General features: G+C 40.1%; 1 protein-coding gene across 2 annotated transcripts in view; it reads right to left on the bottom strand.

The window, feature by feature from the left end:
* Positions 1-501: 501 nt before the first annotated feature.
* PTBP2 (polypyrimidine tract binding protein 2) overlaps positions 502-23,441 on the bottom strand; it is a 30,845-nt gene continuing 7,905 nt past the window's right edge. For both annotated transcript variants that reach the window (XM_073643236.1, XM_073643237.1), the window contains exons 2-14: positions 21,209-21,239; positions 17,797-17,872; positions 10,991-11,163; positions 8,426-8,569; positions 6,992-7,156; positions 6,766-6,876; positions 6,433-6,628; positions 5,446-5,585; positions 3,997-4,030; positions 3,409-3,501; positions 2,049-2,265; positions 1,821-1,898; positions 502-1,654 (exon numbers count right to left, since the gene is read on the bottom strand). In XM_073643236.1, coding sequence (XP_073499337.1) covers positions 1,525-1,654; positions 1,821-1,898; positions 2,049-2,265; positions 3,409-3,501; positions 3,997-4,030; positions 5,446-5,585; positions 6,433-6,628; positions 6,766-6,876; positions 6,992-7,156; positions 8,426-8,569; positions 10,991-11,163; positions 17,797-17,872; positions 21,209-21,239 — 1,588 coding nt within the window. In that variant the 3' untranslated portion in view covers positions 502-1,524. The remainder of the gene's footprint in view (positions 1,655-1,820; positions 1,899-2,048; positions 2,266-3,408; positions 3,502-3,996; positions 4,031-5,445; positions 5,586-6,432; positions 6,629-6,765; positions 6,877-6,991; positions 7,157-8,425; positions 8,570-10,990; positions 11,164-17,796; positions 17,873-21,208; positions 21,240-23,441) is intronic.

Raw genomic sequence — 23,441 nt, forward strand, 5'->3', positions numbered from 1 at the left:
CAATTAAGTTAAAGTGGTAAGCATTTGTCACCCTGGCAGAGAAGTGTGAATTTAGAAGCATAGTAGAAAGAAACAGAGCTGAGGAAAGAAGAGGCAGCGAGAGAGAGACAGAAGAGAGAATACAGAGCTACAGAAGTGTTTATTGAGCATGCTACAGAGGTAAGCAGAATACACACAAGATGAAATCAAAACCACCGTCAAACCTTCCAACTTTGTTAGAAAATTAAATTTTTAATTGTGCCGCAACCAAAACTAGACTGAATTTTACATATCTAAAGATGTAAAAACTCAACTAATAGAAAATATACATGACCATTTTTTCCCCCTACATAAACAGAATCTATGGATTGTAACCAAATACATCACTTTAAAAAAAATGTACTTGTCCTTAAGAGAATCAAGTTAACAGCTCTGTGAAAAAAAAAAAAGGAGCAGCTTTCTTGATTGCAGCTTGTAGATTCTGAGCCATGTCTAAGTCAGGTCTGTTTCTAAAATACAAAATATTTCTGAAGTTTTTTTTATTAAAACATATTACAATGCAAGGAAAAAAATTAAGACTAAAGGCACATAAACTTTGGTCCCACCTGGTTGTCAGTTATCAAAAACTGTCACTATTCTCTTCTTTTGTCAAAAGGCTCTCCCTGCCATAGTAGAAATACATGCACCTGTTTCTGAATTTGCTTGACCGGTCTGCACATGCTCAGAAATACACAACTATACCCAAGTAGAATTACAAACAGAAGATGGCAATATATAGTTAAATGCACATCAGTCATGTCAACTTCAAAAACTACAGAAAATATTCAGCCACAAACAAGACATTACTTTAGTGCTCACATTTAGATGATGCTTCTCACAATAGTGTACAAAAAGGTTAAGAATCAAGGTTTTCTATAGATTGGCCAAAAAAAAAATAAAATAAAAAAATTTTAGGGATCTTTCACTGCAAGATGGGAAAAAAAAAATTACAGAATGGAGTTTAGACAGGTCAGAAAAGAGGGAAAGAAAAAAAAAAACAAAAAAAAACCTAGAACATGTAACGAGGCAATTAATTGAAACGGAGTGGGAAGAGGGAGGGGATGAAAGGTTCCGAGTAGAAGAACCAAAGCTTAACCTTTTTACACATCAACTAGTGCATAATGCATTTGTACACATGTAACAATGTGCCCATGATGATGTACTAAAATGGTAACACTTAAGAAAACAATACACATTTTCATAAGGCACATGTCCATGGATAAAGAAAAAGAAATACATAAAGAAACAGCTGAAATGGAAACTTAAAACACAAATGGCTTTCCCTAGTCACCTTGTACAACCTGCAGCTAAATGTTAACTGCGTTTAAAATGAATTTTCGTAATGAACCAAGGAATGATAACAGAGTGAAGAACAAAAGGCTCAGGTCCCCACTTCTCTGAACAGTCTATTGGCGACAATACACTGAACAATGCAAATAAACCAGAAGCTCCATTTTTTTTTTTTTTTTTTTTTTTAAAGTTTCCTCCACCCTCCTCCCCCATTTTTTAAATGGTTGACTTGGAGAATGAAACTCTCAGATGGTGATTATCACTGATGTTGTAGTTGTGGAGGTCGATCAATGCCTGTATAGCTTCTTCCACAGTAGACATCTGGAGGAGAGCCATTTTATGGTCCCTAAAGAGAAGGATCAGAAGGAAGAAAAATAAATAAATAGCGATATGTTACTCATTAAAGAGCTATAAAGTCTAAATCACGAAGCTTACAAGCCTTGTAGTGAAATATATACATATTTGAAACTCATATCTGCCCTTCTCTGTGTACAAAATACATTATAACTTACTGAAAAAATTTGAAAGCTTTGACGGTCCCGCCCGTGTTGGTGAACAGTGTGCGCAAATCATCTTCAGTAATGGTTTGCCTAAAGGAAAAAAAAAAAAATATACAAAGGCTTTTTTAAACTTTCCAATTTCATCTTCCACCTTGTTCCTCCCATGACTAGCTTTCCAAGAATGGGAAATCTGCAATGATTAGGGCACATGTGACTAGAGCAACCTGTGCCTTTACTTACGGAATGTTTGACAAGTGAAGAGTTGCCGATGGTGGGAAGATATTCTGAAAATTTTTAGAGCCGGGCTTCTTGAAACGATGAAGAGGGGAGTTGCCAAAATCTTTAGTTAGCCCTTGATCATCAAGCCCTTCTCGAGGTAGCTGTACTGTTTGATGTTTGGACAATGTAACCCTGATAATCTTTCCATACATCTTCTGTCCATTAAGATGGCTCATTGCTAAGGAAGAAATACCAGCATTAAAGCATAGCATGCAGGAACAGAAACCTGCCGCTTTGTAATAATGACAGATTTAATAACCCACAGTTAACTAAAAAGTGAGACTATGGTTCAAAATCAAATCGCTGGCAAACATCGTAAAACCAAAGTAAAGATACTGAGTCACTTAGTCTGTAAGCCCTATTCACACTACAAGTTGTGCATGTTGTTAGAGAGGATTTCTCTGATGGATGCTCCTGGCACATATGGCAAAAGTAAGGACCTCCTGATCAGGTTTTCATTAGGGGGAGAAAAATAGGTATAAATCAAAAGTAGGGAAGCCATGTCGGGAAGGTGTTGCAGAACCAAATTAAGGACTTTAAGCTCTTCAGGAGCGCTAAGGAAAGAACTTTTTTTTTTAAAGGCATCTAACCGTTCTGGTCTTGCGGGCTGATGCACAGTGGATTATCTTATCATAGAGACAGATCAGGTAGATCGGTTATTGGGAGGCCATGGCTGAGAAATCTGTAGAGCAAGTTCACAATCTTGCAAAAATTCCTCAAAAATCAGGTATATTCATTGTGTTACACACAGCTCTCCACTCCAATTGAATAACGTGTGTACAAACACTGGATGAGCCTTTATTCAAGCGAAATGGTCAGTAATCAGATCTATCAAAATATTAAATAACTTCAGCATAATGCCAAAACGTACCCTGCTGTATCAGGAATTGTTGAATAAAAAAGCAGCTGTATTTTTTAGTAAATACATGTAATCCCCAGAAGATAATTCTGGAGTATCTTTAAGCTTTGCATTGCACATTCCTCGGTTATTCTACCTGGATCTGTATAAAGTGATAACTGGGTGTTACCATTACCCGAGTCAACAGTCCCAGCACTGAATAGATGGTGCAAGACTCTATAAAACAGGTCCCCAAGTTGTAACACCCAAGTGTCAATTTATTCATACATTTCCAGAAAGAACAGGAACAGCAGATTGAATATTTCTAATAAGAGACTCACCTATGGAATATTTAGTAAAATAGACAAGTCAGAAGAGCCAACTAAGTTTTTGCTAGGTTTAACACTGCTGTAAAACTCCCAACACACAGTATTTTGCTTATGGCAGCTTTTGAAGTGCTTAATGCATTAAGACACCTCTTACCCAGTTGAGACTGGTTGCCGTCAGCCATCTGTATGAGAGCGCTGTCCTTTTTATTGTATAAAATCTTCACGCGCTGCACGTCTCCATAAACACCTTTTATTAAAATGCAAGAAAAAAAAAACAAAAACAAAACAAAAAAAAAGTCTAAATAGCAAATACGAGTTTGGTTACCAACATAAGATTTGAAAAGGTCAAATGAAACAACCAGACACCAAAAAAGTACCATTCAACCAGGCCTAACATACACAAGAATGAAAGAAGATCTTGAACAGTGAATTTCGGATAAGAATATATTTGATATACCCTCAAAGCTATGTGAAAGATAAATTAAAAGACCATGCAAAATAAATTCACATGCATTAAAACAATAGTGACTATGGTGAATTTATAAAAGAAGAAACCAATGATAAGAGAAAAAAAATGTATATATAAAAATAAAAACCAAAAAGGAATAAAGCAAATTACTATTGAAAATTACACCAAAGTGCTAGCTACAAATAAAAAAAAAAAATATTTATATATATATAAATTAAAGGTGAAATAAAAAATGAAATTAATAATAAAAGTATAGTGCTAACAATAACATACCGAAGAGGGTAAACAGACTTTGGGGCGAAACCATCTTTAGAAGGAGAGAAGAGCAAGCAGCGTAAGACAAGAAGAGAGAAGAGTCGAGGAAGAGCGGAGATGAACAGATCATCCATAACGAAGGGTGGTTCCCGCAGAATGGTGAAGGTGGTCATGGATCATGGTTCAAGGCAGTTAATTGGGGCAAGTTGGTCCGAGGAACAAATTGTTCAAGCAAAGAAGCATGAACATAGGAAGGGGTGGGGGAGGAGAGAGGGAGGGTGGAGACAGACACACAAGATGGGGAAAGGTTGACAGCAGTAATTGGAGAACAGTAAGAAACAGGAAGAACGTCACACACGAGGAGGATAAGGAAGGGAGGGGGAAGGATGGGAGATGATGCAGAACAAAATAAAAAAAAGAAGTGGGGAGAAAATAAAATAAAGGTCAGTACAAAGGAAATGCAGGAGTTTGGTCAGAATAATGGTTGGCTTATGTACTGTACAAGAAAAAAAACTAAAAATGTTTTCATCCAAGACAAATATGAGAAAAAAATAAAGTGACATTCATAATCAGAAATCACAATACTAAATCAGTATTGACATGGGAAAGCATGCTGTAAAAATCGTGGGCTTACATCTCACTGCATAAGGCATGGCTGGCTTTGAGATGAGTAGGAAGCATCAAAGTGGATGGCTGACTAATTATTGAGACATGTGAAATGACGAGAGACCTACGATATACACCTGGACCAGCCTTAGCAGAGAGATGAACAGACGTTGTAGAATGAATCAGCTTGCTGCTCTCTAGGATCGAGGACTCCAAAACCAACTCCTGGAGAGCGGCAATCTGCTCACCTTCACATGGCAATACATAAAACAGAACAACAGAAAACGGCCGGCAGGAAATACAAGTTCCCAAAACGTCCCACATTTCAGTATACTCCGCATCCAAACAGAAAATGAAGGAGAGCGCAAACATGGCAGCACAAGAAGAGAGACAGGTCTCAGAGAGAAAGATACAGCAACAGAGGTGAGAGTACGGCCAGATACTGGAAAGAATAAGATTACTAAGACAGGAGGGGCGCTTCATCAAAATCTTTGGAAGAACCTTGAAAGAAAAATGCATTAGAGCAGTCAATACAAATTGAGAATTGATAAGGAAAAAAACAAACAGGCAAGTATGAAAGCATACAATAAAAAAGAGCTCGAACAACAAAAATCAGGAGCATGATAACTCATACAGATGTGCGTTACAATGAATGGACACAAACAGCAGGAGAGGTTATAGCATGACCATCGGTGATCTCTTCACAATGAACTCCATTTTAAATGTATAAAATATAGCCACATAGGTCAATTTTATTAATGTACAAGGTAAAACATTTCTGTAGCAGATAAAAAAACAAACAAAAAAAAAAAAACAACCACTTTATTGTACACGTATTTATTATGAATTTGTGTCACTGACCTCTTCATTCAGATTGCTTACAAGAAGAACAGTGTTGCCAGTTGTTGTAACGCCGTGCATACTGACACGGCCCGCTGCAGCAGCGGCGGCTGCAGCAGCAGCATTCGGTATTCCCAATGGGCTTAGTGCACCAGGAACAGCTGCAAAATTGAAATACTCATGTGAAAAAAAAACCTCAACAACTTTACAAGAATGGGATGAAAGTAAAAAAAAAAAAAAAAAAAAAAAAAGAAGAATACTTAAGGAGAGAAATACAGCAACACTAGGTACCTGCAATCTACAGCATTAATTGCTTAAAAATCATGGTCCTCGGCAGCATACTGTACTGTTTAAATGAGAGATTTTGTACATACAGAACAAATCATATTAATGATCGATCTGTGTGTATAGAACTGTAATCATGTCTAAACAGGCCATTAAACAATCAGCTTCCATGCAGCTCATTTAAAGGCCCTGATCATGGCGTGTAAACACGGCCGTAGTGTGCATGAAGCCTAGCCTTAACATATTAAACTTTAGCAAAAAAGATAAAACAAAGAATCAAGAATAAATTTTTAAATCCCTAAAAGCCTATATATGGCTACTGTTGGTAATTTCTTGACCGTACTGACCTGCTCTATCAGAACTTAATGAGAGCTATAAGGAGGTAGTGGAAGTTGTGTCAGTAAAGCTTTTCTGTGGTGGTTTCTGATATAAAGCAGACTGTACTGTAAGAAAGCACTGTTTCAAAATAACACAAGTCTAAAAAAATCTGATCTTAAATAAATATCACTGTTTAAACAAAGTTGTTCCAGATGCACAGAACAGTTCAGATCAGTCTAATTTCTGTAAGCAGAAATGGAAAATACCATATTAGGTTACCGACGGGAACAGGACTGCAGTGACATAAAACAGACGATGCGAGCGAGGAGTTCAGCAGCGCTCATCATCCCGGGGAAACAAGCCATATACGGGAAAGCACGGAGGCACTATTGTGGAAAGATGTACCTAGAAGTGAGGTTTCCTTGGCAAATGCTGCAGCTATTGCTGGATCCAAAGTCGGCTGCCCATCCCCAGATGGCAAGTCTGGACGTGTATAGTCGCGACTTTTGTCATTGTTGTACTTCACATTTAAGTTCACCAACTTGGAAAAATCAATACGGAGTGTACAACAAGCATTGTAGATATTTTGACCATCCAACGCCTGCAAGAAAAAAAAAAAATAATTAAAAATAAAATTTATTAAGGGTTACATAATTAACCATACATTAGTAGACTGATCCCAAAATCACCCCTCACACAACTGCTGTTTTAAACCAAATCCACCACAAGGTCACCTACCAGCTTTGCTTGCTGTGCATTCATTGGGTCCGCATACTGCAGCAGGGCTTGAAACTGATTGTTTTTTGTAAAAGTGATTATCTTCAAGACTGTTCCAAACTTAGAAAAGATCTGAAGGAGGGGAGGCCAGAAAAAGAGGAAAGAGGGGGGGGGGGGGTGTTAAACACATCGATACTTGTACACAAAACAGTTTATAAAACCAAGCAGAACAATTCAGTTCACAAACCTGGTGAAGGACGTCGAGTGTTACTGGGTAGTACATGTTGTCGATGATTATTCGCAGCACTGGGCTCTGTGCAGAAGATAGTGTATTCTCACTTCCCGTAGTATTGGCCACAGTGGAATTGGAAGTCTGAACGGCAGATACCGCCTGAAGCACGGCTTGGGCACGCTGAAAGAAAAACAAACAACTTTGAGGTGGTGGGAAAGAGCAGCTGCTTTGTAAGAAGGAATGAAAGGGGATTTGCCGACAAGGCGTATTATATGATAGAACACTGAGTACTCACAAGGAAGAGTTTGTGTAAACCACAAAAATATAGGAAGGATTTACATTTACTGCCACAAACATTAGCATCTGCTCCTTCAAGATTTTATTTTGTGGAATAACTGACATCTTTCTAACAACTATCAAAAAGCCATTCACTGAGTGACACATTTAGGGCCAGATTCATTAATGACTGGCATCGTGCATCTTCTCCAGCATGCCCGTCATTAAGAGGTGCACAACACTTAATGAATTAGACGCATCTTACTGCCGGCGTCAGAAATGTTACTCCAATCAGAAATTTCTGATGCGAGGTACGCCACAACTTTTCATTAATTTGTCTGGCGGGCTCTCCACTTCACATTTCTGGTCCACTCATTGAGGCTAATAGTCAGAACAAATCCACATTGTGTATAAATTGTATGACATTTGGAGTTTTATACGCATAAATCAGGCCCTTAGTGAATGTTCACACATGGCTGATATTGTAAAATGGCATCAGCAGAGTGGATGCGATTTTATTAATCTCTTCCACACACTGCGAAAACTATCTGCAGCAGAAACGGACCTGTGGTGCGGATGATAAATCTGAAGCATGTTGCTTTATGATGTACAGACTCACCACAGGTTTACAAAGCATAAGGCCTGCGTTAAAAAGTTTGTAAGTGTGAAGGTACCTTACAAAAAGTTGTTTCATAGAGAACTGTCTCTCAAAATTTGAAAAGATCAGCGATCCTTTGTGATCAATTGTATGCTTCACTATAACAGCGTTCAGAGAATACTGAGTGAGTGATCACCCTCTAAGACATCCATATTCCCCAAAAGGCAATATGGAGAATTGCCATCAGACCACCACTATGACCAACCTGACGACTACAGGATACAAGACACACAGTTAAGCTACCCATCAATATTGTAATGGCTGGAAGCAGATCAGCTAGATTGGAGCCCAACACTTGGCTCATCACATTAGTCAGCTGTCTAAGAGCGCAGTGCACATGGTTTACAGAGCACAGCTCTGCACCGTGCCAAGTAGTATAATTCACTACAGCCTTGTCCGTCCCATTCAACACAGATACTAGTAGAAATACAAGACTATACCTGGTAAACAATGGTATGCAATGTCACAAAGAAATGAAGTATATAAATTAACATAAGAGCTTACAACATAAATACCTGGTTTAAAGCGCTGTCAGTTTTCAGTTCTTTATGGTTGGAGTACTGGATATAGATAGGTTGGTTACGCAAGTGAGGGGTCAGTGAAGTATAATAGTTGACCATGGTGGCCGCTGCTTCCTCTGTAGCCAATTCCAAAAAAGCCTACAAAATCCAGAGGCTAGAATTAGGAAAACATACAGTATCAAGCCAAAATTAAAGGGTTATTCTCTGGTTGTGTCTTGAGCAGCACACAGTTCTGCGTCTCCTTCCTTGTTGCGGTGAGTGAGACGGGAAGGTGAGGGGTGGAGAGAGTTCATACAGATTTTAGTGACCGTTCTGGTCTGTAAGCTACTGCTACTGTGACACATTAATGGTCTGTCAGTGCACTTGTTCTGAAGTCTGCAGGGTTATCACTACATTTACATAAAGAAATAACAGAGCCTATGAACAAAGTTATGGCTTGGGGAAAATGAGAGCAAGGATTAGGAGAACTGCTCTGGAAAATGCTGATGGTGGGTGCTGGTGATTTTGCAAGACTAATAGCATTAGATTAGGAGCAGAGAAGGAGGGAGGCAAGCAGCTAACTGGTGTATGGAAATCAATGGTCTGGAGAGAGCTGACGGAGATCTCTGAAGTTAGTTCGTCAGCCTGGAATGTAAAAACTACTGGGCATACAAGCTGTACTCTATGTAAGATAAAAGCCCTCATAGTAAAATGACTGCAGACAGAAAAATGGGATCAAGTTAAGATCATGTCCCCCAGTGACAGTGGGAGAGATTAACGGTCTTATAGTAAGGTGGTCACTGCTGCCCATAGCAACCAGAGCTCAGCTTTCATATATTAATGAGCTCTGGTAAAATGAAAGCAGAGTTCTGACTGGTTGCTATGGGCAACAAATTACATTCTTACTATAAAACTGCCAAGTCTTCCCCATTACATGGTTCCGTTGTATGGCATGTCTATCACAGTGTTGTCACTTAAATTCTAAACCTTGTAAATTGCTGATTTTTTGTTGCCCTCAAAGTAAAATGGATTGACATTTCTTTGACAAGATACTCCAGCCCATTACAGCTGCCAGAAATAACAGACATCATTGATGTCACATGTTATTTACTTGCAAACAATCTGTACTATGGAATTGGCCTTCAACCTCTGCATTGGATCAGTCGTAGTCAATGTTCTGATGGATATTCTTGGAAGTGTATTAACAATAACAGAGTCATCATGGGTATCCTTCAAAAAGGGCATTTCCTTTGAATAGTCACATCTCACCGATATAGTGGCTACACCTTGCTTACATCTGGCATTAGGAAACCTCAGAAAAACAAGCAGTACAACTGACTGCAATATCCAAACGCACCATAGTTGACATTCTTAACTTCTAGTGAATTACATAGCGTATTTTCGTATTACCCCAGTTTTGCACGGTTGCTCTAGTCATTATGTTCACATTAATAAATCTTGTTTGAGTCTTAAAATTAAAGTACCATCACAGTTATGCCCCAGATGGCAAAACATATCTTTGGCATTGTGGAAACAGCAACACCAGATTTTGGGTATATGGAAGTTGTTCATGACAGAAGTCCTGAACCATATCCATTATTATTCAACATGTGATGTGCTCAGTTTCAGTGGTGCTCAGCGATTTCTAGGCTGCCTATACCCGAATTGGAGTCATGAACAGATCAATCACAGTGATCTACATTTTCGATTACTCCAGCTGGTGCCCACATGCAACAGTGTCCTACCGGAATAAGACCAACAAACGGCATTTAACACCGCTTATGTATGCTGCACAGCAGTTTCCTCATTTAGGATAATGTAGTAGGATTATTTTGTAAAGTAAATTATCACTAAAATATTGGCAGGGGATATGCACTTCATTTGTGTCAAGTAAAGTTTGTCTCCTGGGGGACATGATCTTCGCTTGACCTGAAGAAAGCAAGTCAATTGCAAACTTGCTCATTTTAATGCTGTCTAGCAATTTCATAACACAAGAATGCCACTTTAATGGAAAAAAAATATATATATTATCTTGGGTCTGCATTCGACTGAATATGCTTTCATTATAAAGAAGTCTTCATTTAGCTGACTATTCTGTATATAGCAGTCTATAGTTTACCTACTATAATGGGAAAAGGGAATTTACAGTAAGTCCTGTGTCCAAGAGCCAGCCCTTCTTAGGCCATGTTCACATTCAGTATTTGGAAACCAAAAGCAGGAGTGGGTGTAAAAAAAATGCAGAAGTGGTGCATTTGTTCCTATTATACTTCTGATTTTTTCCACTCCTGGTTTTGGCTTACAAATACTGCTGTTTAACACTGCCCAAATATGGAACATGTGAACGTGGCCTTTCATAGCGGCTGGCTGGGACAGAGCCCACAACAAAGTCTCTAGACCACACACAAAAGTTCTGTCTTAAGCAGGCAAGTTTCTGGCGGTTCTTCTATCATATGGAAAGGTTATTTTCCTGGCTTCATATGTCATGTATAAGAGGGCTATAATGGGAATAGAAACCAAGTTCTGCTTCCAGATAGACAAACCGCTACACTGTTCATTTGAGGCACAAAACAGTCACAGTACCTGATTTTTTCCTTTTAGCATTAGAATATTTGTCACTTTCCCAAAAGGTAAACCCAATGCGATAACTTCAGTTTCAGTTACTTCACCAGGAAGTTTTCGGATATGAAGCACCCGGGAAGCCGCTCCTTCCATTTTATCGTCACCTTTAAATTTTTTGTTATCGTTGCCATTGGCTGGGGGAAAAAACAAAAACACGTGAAAAGTCATTCATTCATTCTCTGAAAGACGAGAAAATACACACTCTCATCTTAATGGGTTATTCCCAAAAATCACAAGTTATCTCCAGCGATCCAGAGATTCCAGTGGGATCGTTGCGAGTCCCAGCAGTTATCATGCATATTTTGGATGGGGAATAACTTCCCATTTTGGAAAAACTCATTTAGTGGCCTTCATGTTATGCTACATCTACAATACACCTGGCTAGTTGAAGCCTCTACTGGCAAAAATCAGCACCTCTGCTCCATTCAAGACATTGGTGCAGAACCCCAATCTCAGAATTGCAGACGTCGAGCCCAAAGAGATCACCTAGTTACACCCCATAATTTGCTTAGGCGATAACCCTTTAAAGAAATCAACCAATCTATGCACCCTACTAAATACACAGTATTGTGAAAAAGTTCAAGGCAGGTGTTGAACAAAAAAACTGCTGCAAAGCAAGGCTATGTTCACATGTTGCTTTTTTAATGCAAATTTTAAGCTTCGTTTTACAGTACCAGCAAAAGCTATGAGATTTCAGAAATCTCATACAAATTTTTTTTTTTCCCCCTGGCTGATTTGGAAAACTGCAGCCTGTCACTTCGGTAGCAAGTTCTCCAAAACTGCATGAAAGTGTACATTATAGAACTGATACTGTTCTGAAGACAAAGGGTGGTCATATCAAATGAGGATGCGATTTAGATTTCTCTTTTGTTTATTCACTTTGCATTTCGTCAAATAGAATACTTTCAAAAATTAAGTGATTAGTTTATCTATGCAAAAATGTAACCCCTTAATAGCCTAGGGCGTGCCAATATGCCCTAGGCTATCACCCCAGGTTCAGTGTGAGCTCCGACGCTGAGCCCGCACTGAACCGGGCACATGTCAGCTGTTTCTTACAGCTGACATGTGCCCACAACAGCCGCGGGTGGAATCGCGATCCACCTGCGGCTGTTTGACAGCAGCGAGCCGGAAGCGCGGCATTAGCCCCGCCCATTGGTGACCCCGTCACGTGATTGCGGGTCGGCATGACAACCCGGTGTCTGCAGCAGACCCCTGTGGTTGTCATGTCTCGCTTGCTATGAGCGCCACCTAGTGGTCGGTGCTCATAGCAAGTGAGCATTTCTATTGCTTACAGGCGATCTGCTCCTCGCCTGTATGAAGAAGCAATCAGAAAACTGCCTCTTCTAGTCTCCTATGGAGACTATCGAAGCATGCAGAAAGTGTAAAAAAGTGTTTTAATTTTTTTAAAAAGTTTAAATCACCCCCCCTTTCGCGCTATTCAAAATAACAAATAAACAAACAAAAAAAAAAACCATACACATTTGGTATCGCCGCGTTCAGAATTGCCCGATCAAAAAAAAAAGAAAAAAAAAAAAAAGAATCCGATCAGTAAACTGCGCAACGAGAAAAAAAATTCTAAACGTCAGAATTACGTCTTTTTTTTTTTTGTCGTTGCAACAAAATGCAATAATGGGAGATTAAAACATCGTATCTACCCCAAAATGATATCAGTAAAAACGTCAGCTCGTTGCGCAAAAAATAAGTCCTCACCTGGCCCAAGATCCCGAAAAATGGTGCCCCCCCCCCCCACACTCTTTCAGCAAACTTTGGATTTTCTTCACCACTTAAGTTAAAAAAAAAAAGGACCTATACATGTTTGGTGTCTACAAACTTGTAATGATCTGGAGAATCATAATTGCAGGTCAGTTAGCATTCAGTGAAAGTGGTTATAAAAAAAAAAAAAAAAAACACAACCATGGAATTGCATTTTTTTGGGGGGCAATTTCACCGCACTTGGAATTTTTTTCCCCCCATTTTACAGTACACGATATGGTACAACCAGTGATGGCGTTTAAAAGTACGACTCGTCCTGCAAAAAATAAGCCATCAAATGGCCATACTGACCGAAAAATAAAGAGGCTATGGCTCTGGGAAGAAAGGGAGCAAAAAATGAAAACGCAAAAACCCAAGGTTGCTAAGGGGTTAATGTAGGTGTGGAAAAATGCCACAGTACTGTATATAGCAGAAAGATTTCTGAACCTAATGTTTCAATTATGGTCTTTTCCAATGATTTACAGTAAAGATTTGCAATTTTTTTACTACTTAAATTATTCCTTAAAATAGTACCATAAAAAGCTGACAAGATATACTCTCCACTAATAATGAAATATTTTGATGTTTAGCAAGGTGCCTTTACATTGGAAATATGGGGTCCATCTATAAACAGAAAAGGTGAAAACAACAAAATGTAAAATAAGTGTTCTATAAAAGTACTTCAATTTCTATAACACAAATACAGAGGGTTTTTGTTCTTGCAGAAGAGAAATCTCATGTTTTGTTTGAGAACTGCCAATGTAAAACATTTAGGTCTCTGTTCATGGACGTTTCTGCACCTGCTTTCCTGTCTTCTCCCAGCAGAAAATGACCTTGGAATAAGTGAGGAAAGTACCAATGAATAGATCCTTTACAATGTCATAATCATCAGGAAGAATTCTACACTGTATGTCTGAATCCCATTTACCGGCTAACAAAAGGCTCTACACATTCTGAACAGCTTTACTTTTAAAGTGTCCTAAATGTAAGCTTTTACAAAACCGCTATTCACATCCAGCGAGAACATGCAAAGGGGTGAGAAAATAAAAAATCCTTTTGGAGGGCCAGATGATGGCTGTGTGAAGGCAAATTAAAATAAGTGCATGAGCAGCAGTAAAGAGAAATTGGACACTTATCACCCAGAAAGTTAAAACTTACGAATTCAATAATGGAGCATTTGGAGTTGTAGGGAGTTAGAACGCAGCTAGGATTTGTTAGTTTTATTAAAGGGAATCTGTTACCCCCTGGGACTTTTGAGAAGGGGAAGGGCCGGCACCTACTCACAAGTTCCCTGCTATACAAGGCTATACGGATGGCAGGGAGAAGAGCGCTGTCCATACAGGGGAAACAGCGCAGGCGCGGGATCTGGCCGGGAACTGCACGTCGCAGGGCAGTGCAGGGGAGATGGGGTAAGTATGATAATAGGGCTAGTAGGTGGGGATTACTTGGCGTCCGGGGACACCAAGCTTAGCTGAAATAATTTAATAAAAATGCGATTATACAGAAACCAGACCGCTAATATGGGCCATACAGGTAAGCATAAAGTCACATTTCTATTATCTGTATGCAAAGTCCCAGGGGGCTGACAGATCCCCTTTAACACCTTAATCAGCAACACATTTTAAAAATCTAGACTACCCAACAAAGTCAGGGTTTGGTCATATATGTACAATAAATCACTGCCTCATTGTCCAATACATCATTTAATGGCCAATTTCTAGATTTCCCCACCACATTTTTATTAAGTTATCTTAAAAGGGGTCTTTCCAAAACCACAAGTCCCCTCTATTCATGAGAGGGAAGAGCCTACTGATTGTGGTGCTTCAGAGACTCAAACTCACAGCAAACATCCAGCACATCATTGTCTATGGGATTGAAAGAGACAGCATACTGGAGCCCCAATTGCTTTTTTTTTTTGCCGATGTACTCCCTATAATATAGGCTTTAACCGTGTTGGCTGTCCCTGAAACAAGCAGAGTTGACAGCGCTGCAGACACCACCAACACAACTAGAGCAGTAATGAGTTATTACACAACAATTATTGTTTTATTTAAATCCATATTAGGAGCTTTGTTCGACGGTTGGATTTTAGTAATTGTCGGACATACCACATTAATGTGAAACAATATATACTCCGTTTGGACAAATTTTTTATTATATATATATATATATATATATATATATATATATATATATATATATATATATATATATATATATATATATATATATATATATATATATATATATATATATATATATATATATATATATAGTGACGACAGTTTGGGTCAAGAAGGACAGACTAGTATTTTATAAACCTTAATGTTGATACTTCAGCGGATATTACTGTAGCTTATTGTATGGAGAACAACGACGCCAGGTCTTTGAACAATGAATGATTGCTAAATATGTTGATTAACCATTGTGTGTGCCCTGTGGCTTGTTGACTCACAAAGGAGTAAGCTATGCAGATCTATTAAATGCTTAAACAATGGAGAGTTAAACTAATCTCACCTCCCCCTTGACCTGTAGATAATGTCTTGCCAAGGACAGTTGTGAACTATATAAAAGGGGGACATGCCTCTATCAGGAGTCTTTTTACAAAACCACAGACAGGAACATAGTGACAGCTCTACAGGACAGCATGGCTCCATCCAGTGGGATACAGATCTGCTCCATTGACTATCACAGAACCCATGAATACAATCGGGAGAAAGCCAGGTTGGGACCCACGGTACCTGGTTTCATGGAGATGTTTGGGGTAGCCAGGTTTGGACCCGCCAGTCGCCTGGAACCCATGGATTTGTTCGGAGAAAGCCAGGTTGGGACCATCCGGTCACCTGGTTCCATGATATGTTTGGAGAAGCCAGGATGGGACCCTCAGGTCTCCTGGCTAAGTACTTCAATAGACTTCCTAAGCTTGCCACTACCTCCTCTCTGTGGGTGTCTATCCAAAGCGGGGTGCCACTGATTGAGGTAGTTGGCTCCGTGTCTGACCGTGCAGGAACATGGTCTAATCATGCCACAGCTCCTGGGCATGGGAAGAAGCAAAAAAAACATACAGATAACAGCATGGGATCACAGCCAATTCTTTCTTTGAAGTAAACCATGGTTTAAAAACAGGTAGTCAAATGTTTTGCCTTACAGAAAGAATCAGCTGTTATCCCATGCTGTAATGTCTGTATACACATTTTAGCATCCTCCCTGCCCAGGAGCTGTGGTATGATCAGACCATGTACCTGTACGGTCAGACACAGCCATTACACAGTACACAGCATGGGCACATTTATAAGATTATCTCAGCACAGGGGACATTTTTGTTTTAACACTTCCAATTGTGGAACTCCTTTTTATTCCAAGATCTATTAATTAAAATGTACTTTGTTTGTGAAAAAACCCCTTTAAGACTGGCTGAGTCAAAGCAGTACTGTGATAAAGATTTCTATAACAAACATATTCAGCTCTTGAATTAGGAGACTGTATGACGTCTGTTTTAAGCTCTTATTTGCTGTACATAATTCAGTTACTGAACTAGCCTGACCCCCCCCCCCCCCCAAAAAAAAAATAATGATTAGCATCAAACACGCGTGTGGCACCAGTCCAGGAGGCAGGTATGTGTGTTTTTTTTTTTAATTTTAACTATGGAAACTTTAACCCCTTATTGACCTGGGGGTATTAGTATGCCTCAGGCCATCACCCCCAGTTCAGCAGGGGCTCCCGCGCTGAGCCCGCACTGAACCGGGCACATGTTAAGTGATTCTTACAGCCGACATGTGCCCGCAACAGCCGCGGGTGGAATCGCGATCCACCCACGGCTGTTAACCAGTTAAATGCCGCTGTCAATCTCTGACAGGGGCATTAGCCCCGCCCATCAGTGACCCCGTCACGTGATCACGAGTCACCGATGCGTGGGCATGACAACCAGGGGTCTGCAGCAGACCCCTGTGGTTGTCATGTCTCACTTTCTATGAGTGCCACCTAGTGGTTGGCGCTCATTGCACATGAGCATTTCTGCTACACAGAGGCGATCTGCTCATCACCTCTGTGTAGCAGAGCCAATTAGATAACTGTAGCTTCTAGTCTCCTATGGAGACTATTGAAGCATGCAGAAAAAAATATTATAAAAAGTTTGAATCACCCCCCTTTTGCACCATTCAAAATAAAATAAAAAACCCACATACACATTTGATATCGCTGCGTTCAGAATTGCCCGATCAATATAAAAAAAATTAATCAGAACGGTAAATGGCGTAACCAGAAAAAAAAAAAAAAATCTAAACGCCAGAATTACGTTTGTTTGGTTGTCGCAACATTGAAATAAAATGCAATAACAGGCGATCAAAACATCACATCTCCCCCAAAATAATATCAATAAAAACATCAGCTCGACACGCAAAAAAATAAGCCCCCACTTGGCCCCAGATGCCGAAAAATGGTGCTTTTTTTTTTTTTTTGCGCAATTTCACCGCACTTGGAATTTTTTTCCCGTTTTCCAGTACACGATGTAGTAAAGCCAGTGAGGTCATTCAAAAGTACAACTTGTCACAAAAATGAGCCCTCACACGGTTATATTGACCGAAAAATAAAAAGGCTATGGCTCTGGGAAGAAGGGGAGCAAAAAATGAAAATGCAAAAACGTAAGATGCTCCGGTCATGAAGGGGTTAAATAGAGTGTCCACATCTTGTGTGTGAAGCCAAGGTGCCCAACTACTAACATGCCATTAAAAAAAAAGACAGGAGAATTGGTTTTAGAATCCTTTGCTAACGCATCACAGTGAAGCAATGCTCTCACATTTTCAGTTTCAAGATCTGAACCGGTAAAAAACAATTTTCATTAAGGCTTGCCAGATTACATTTTTTTTATTTTTTCAAATTTAACATGGACTGAAGGTCTGTGTGAATAAAAATTACAGTGTGAACTAGTCTTCTGTTATTTTGGGTGAGACTTGTCTATTCAAGACTACTTAGCCTCACCAAAACAACAACAAAAAAAAAAGTTAGCAGTTACTCACCTGTCACAACTAGGCTGGTCATGTTAGAACTGGGACCATTAAGAACGCTTCCAGAAAGCAGCTCGTCTGAACCTCTCTAAAAAGGAAATGAATGGAACAAGTTAAAAGGTCGCTCCTGATTGGTTATGGTTCCAGACAGTCATATGTAAATGGGATTTTTTGGGGGCGTAACATACGCAAACTGTACATTTAGTACAAGATCCTTTTAAATAAACTTCTAACTCCATACTTTAATCTGAGCTGCTTTTTTTCCCCTCATTAGGCCAGGTAACAAGTGCAGTTTTCTGAGCCAAAGCCAGCAGCACACTATATAGACTAACATATTGGGACACCTACTGTCTGGGGAAGTTTCTGCCCATGAGAAATTTTTTAAAGGTCAGATACGGATGTTGGATGACAGGACTGGGCTCAGAACCTCTGTTCGAGATCATCACCAAGGTGTTTGATTGGGTTGTGGTCAGGGGTAATGCCAAATGCAACCAACCATGACTTTATGGACCTTGCTTTGCAGGAAGGCCCTTTTCGGTTCCAGCACGCCTCTACCCCAGTGCAAACTGTTGACACAAGGTTGAAAGGATACAACTGTTCAAAATGGCTTGGTATGTTAAAGCATTAAGATTTCCTTTCAGTGGTACCAATGGGTCTAGTGCAACCACTGAAAAACAGCCCCATAGCATTATTTCTTTCAAACTTTACAGTTCAATGCAGTCAGGCAGGTAATGTACTCCAGACTTGTACAGCAGACTGCCAGATAGAGACGAGCGATTAGTCTGCACTGCTCCAGAGTCAGGATGCTTTACACCACGCCATCTGACACTTGGCATTGTGCTTTTGGTGCAACGCTTGCATGCAGTTGCTTAGCCATGGAAACCCATTGCATGGAACTCCCAATGCAGTTCTTGTGCCAATGTTAGTGCCACAGGAGGGTTGGAAATCTGCAGTTATTGAGTAAGCAGATCATTAGCGACTTATGCATTATACGCCTAAGCACTTGGCAACCTAGTGAACTTACACAGCGAGGTCTCCACTTTGCGGCGGCGTTATGGTCCCAAACGCTGCCACTTAATAAATACCACTCACATTGGATTCTGGGATACTGAAAAGGAGTCTGTCACCACATTTGACCTATCTAAACTATTAATATGGGCATAGAGGTTATAGACTATTGAAAAAAAAAGTGATACCTGTATGCTTCATATCAGATGCCTTGTTGTGGATAAATCATCTTTTATCACTTTGTATATAGGACCTCTTCCAGGCTCTGGGGAGGAAGCTGCCTGGAAGATAAGCTCTGGAGGCAGAGTTATTTTACATGAATGAGGAGTTACCAGTGAGACAGGTAACTAAAACAGAACAGGAGAAATTAAGTTTTGTCTTCTTGCTTCTCTCTGAGCTCTGCTGTATTGTAACAATATTACACCCTGTAAGACAGAAGACGAGAGGAACCTGCAGATGTGTGAGGTATAATCACACACAGCTCTGCAGTGAGATCAGGAGAGCAGAGAGCGGCCATTACATATCACACTGGTAACCCCCCCCCCCCCCCTTCATGTAAAATAAGCTCTGGAGGCAGAGATATCTTCCAAACAGAGTCCTCTCCATAGCCTGGAAGAGGTCATTTACATAAAGTGATAGATGATTTCTCAGCAACAAGGCATCTGATATGAGGCATACAGTAGGACTTTTTTCAGCAGACTACAACCTGTATGCCCATATTAATAGTTTAGATAGGCCAATTCCCCTTAAGGCCACGTGCACACGTGAAATACTGCAATATCAAATATTAAACATCAGTATTTGTAAGCCAAAGCCGGGAGTAGCTGAAAAATGCAGAAGTGGTGACGTGTTTCTATTATACTTTTCTTCTGATTGTTCCACCACTGATTTTGGCTTACAAATACTGAGGTAAAAACTGATGTAAAATACTGACCAAATTTTAGGAGCTGACTTTTTGCAATGGTGGCATCCTATTACAGATCCACGCTTATAAAAGACCGATTCTTTCAAAATGTTATTAAAGGCAGACTGTATGGCAAGGCGCCAAATTTTATATACTTGTGGCAATGGAATTGAATTAACAGCCTGATTTCAATCATTAAATGGCTTGTCAATTACTTAGCCAAGCCCTTAGTAAAATACTATACTTATAATAATCTTTATATAGCGCTAACATATTCCGCAGCGCTTTACATACATTATTGCTTCCTACTGTAAAATAAAAATAACAGATACCCTCTCATATCAGCACAGGGCCTCCCAGCGCTTGTGTGATACAGCTATGGCACATGAGCGCTGCAACCAATCAGCGGACCCTTATGGCCAGCTTCGCTCACACTTTGAAGGAAATGTGAGAACTATAGCCCATTGGTGGCCACTAATCGGCTACATTTCTCTCACTTTCCTCAGACGTCCGAGGTTCATCTAACAGGGTGTGAGTGAAGCAGTCCATTAGCAACTGGTGAAGTGTCACATTGTCACATCACATCTAATGGCTTCCTACAGTGCTGCATTGCAACCTGCAAAATGGTTGCAACGGTTTGCAAGAGTTAGATTTTCTGTCGCTAGTGACTCACTTGCCATAAGACTTCAAAGCAAGTCGCAAGTGATATGCAACTTGTCGCTACCTGGCTGTTTTATTTTACAGCAAAATCCATGCTCTAAAATACTGTATTTTTCGGACCACAAGACGCAGCCCCCCCCCCCAAAAAAAAATTTGGGGAAAAGGTGGGTGAGTCTTATGGTCCGAATGTACCTTTTTTTGTGATGTGGGGGGGGGGCGCAGCTGGGGCTGCAATGGAGCGGGGTTACCCAGTGGGTGACACCATGAATTCAATATGGCCGCGCTAGACAACAGGAGGTGGGCGGTCTCCCATCCAGATCGCGCGCTGCAGTGACGTTACTAAGAGGCAGGGCCGGGGATGACTGCGTGCTGTTCTGTGTTGCCCTGCCTCTTAGTAAAGTAAGAGCTGAAGGACATGCTGGGAGTTATAGTTCTCAGGGCAAACCTATGACATAAATGTGGGGAACTATAACTCCCAGCATGCCATAGGAGCCCCCCCCCCCCCCCCCGATTTTCCACCTCTAAAGCCTGTGTGTCTTATAGTCTGAAAAATACGGTAGTCACGAGATAGTAAGGCGCCCGAAAGTTGCAGATATTGCTGTGGCATGACTGTAAGCAATCTGAATAAGTGGACTTATAGTGTAAACTAAATGCCAACACCTTTTCACCAGGTTGTGCAGCCTATTTTAAATTAGTCAAGACTGATGGAGATACTGTAAGAATATAAAACCTCCAATAAGAATACAAAATACTAGTGAATTGGAACATGTATATTGAGGTGACTAGGACTCAATATGGGAAAGTGTAGAAATTCACCAGAGCAACAGACGTTACATAAATGAAAAGGTTTACCTTTACGCCCACTGCAACATCAGTAACAATGCTGTAAGAACAGAGAAAACAAAAAGTTAATTGAATTTGTGCAATAATATTACCGATATCATACAAAACTAATAGAAGAAAAAAAATATGCCTGAGCCCAAAGCAATAAATCTCCAATATAAGAAGCCAAGCAAGGTTTAAAGCGGATCATATACACAATGAATGGGATCAAATCTGAAGAGAGACGTGTACAGGAGCCAAACAAGTAAAACAAACTGTCAGGAAAGGAATGCATTAGGTTCACCATTTATTGTAAGCCAGGATCACAGATCAAATCTTTGTTTGGCAAAAGGACCTAATGGAAATCACATTCCAGCCAGTACGTGCAGTCCAGAGCCCTGTGTTGGCAGAAAGTCCAGCACATTAGCCGGCAAGTAAATCACTATGCAACCAATGAGTGCACCATGGCGTGTCTTCCTACCTCCTGCGCACGGCAGGGAGCCTTCACATTCTGACACCAGAAGAGAGTGGTCAATACAAGTGTCTAACAGGCCAGAAACAGTGGCTACATTATCAAGTTCAGTGAGCCACAAATACCTATATAGCAAAGAAAGTAATGCAAGTCACCAGTTAAATTCACAAGTCAATCAAATGGAGTAGAGGAGTCAATTTCACCAATTCTAATGCAGTAGGGAGGTAAGAGATATGGTTAGTGTTTCTCTGCAGCATTTGTGTTATAAACGTATAGTTTTACAGCACACAACAGTGTATACACTACTATTTTTTCAAGTTCCTTCCAGGCATGTGACCGATCATATGACCCAAAAGGTCCTTCAGCTAGTCAGGATGTGCAGCATCTCTGCAGGTCCTGATATCTATCTTGATGTGACAGGTGAGGAAGCTAAGTAGGAGCAGGAGGAGAGAGCTGTTTGCTCAGTGATTAGGAAAGAGAGTCTGGGTTCTCTTCCATCAGAGGAAGCTGCTTTCTGACAATAATACATACACACATTTTAGAAAGGTATTTTTTCTTGCTCAAAAGTGCATCATATAGTTTTAAGAATATGGCAAGTCATTTCTATGAAAAAAAAAAAAAAGTTGGTTTGCCATTATGTAATTAAGTGAACAGATGTTTCAGCAACTATATAATACAGTCATAGCTAAAAGCTAACCTGTTTACTTTACCCCCCAGTTTTAAATTGTGATATGAACATTTATGAAGAGAAACTGATAGCTCTTCTGACATATGCAGGATAGTAAATACTTGTATTCCTCATAAAATGAGGCAACTACCTTGTACCATTGCAATTATTTCTCTTAAAATGTATGTATGCATACATTGACAACTGTAGGGACACAAACCTTTGATAAAACATGGCAACATTCAGTAACTCAGGTGCTGTAGGTCATTTCACTCTGAAGCCGATAACGTTGAGATCGTACGACTATCTAAGGTATGTGCTGTAGAAGTATATGGCACTCCCCGGTTAGAAGAGGAGGTGCTCGAGCAGGGGTCCAACCCATATAGCAAGGGAAAGACTCTGCACTCAATGGTATACCATAGTGAAGGAGGTCGCATTTCCTACTGCGCTGCATATTGCAGATTCTTTCAGGATACCACACTGCAATCAGTTTCTGATGAAAGTCTAATATCTAGGAACTAAACGTTAAAATTTGGATTGCCAATAAAAGAAAAGTTGTTTCAAATTGAACGCCAAGTCTTTCCCTATCTAATGTATGTGGTGGTCTCCAAACGCTCCCCAGTAGTTTAGGTCAGAGAAATTATCTGCATGCTGAATTTCCAAAAGGCTGATCGTTTAAGGCTATGTGCACACAATGCGGATTTGGTGTGTATTTTGCGAGTTTTATTTTCCGTGCGGAAATGCAGCAGAAAAGCATTGCACATCTTATCCCATGACATTTTGCAAGTTCTGTGCACATGGTCAGGATTTTTTCTGCGCGGATTTTAGGTGCGGAAAAATAAGCAGCTTGACCATTTCGTGTGCGTTTCCGCATGCGGATTTGCCTATGCAATGCATTGGAAAAATGCATGGCAAATGCACAAATAAAAACACATCAAAAACGCGTGTAAAATCTGAATGCGTTTTTTCTGCCAAGGACATGCAGAAATGCTCCGTAAGATTTCTGCATTGTGGGCACATAGCCTTACTCTCCAGAAGATAAAACTGCTGCAGGAGTCTGACAATGGCTCTCTCACAGAGAACACAGAAGAGCTTTGCTGAGTGAAGGGTTTCTGTATAAGGGA

Source organism: Phyllobates terribilis, unplaced genomic scaffold (assembly GCF_046119375.1).
Source record: "Phyllobates terribilis strain yellow unplaced genomic scaffold, ASM4611937v1 Scaffold_8__6_contigs__length_399053987, whole genome shotgun sequence".
NCBI classification, from domain to species: domain Eukaryota; kingdom Metazoa; phylum Chordata; class Amphibia; order Anura; family Dendrobatidae; genus Phyllobates; species Phyllobates terribilis.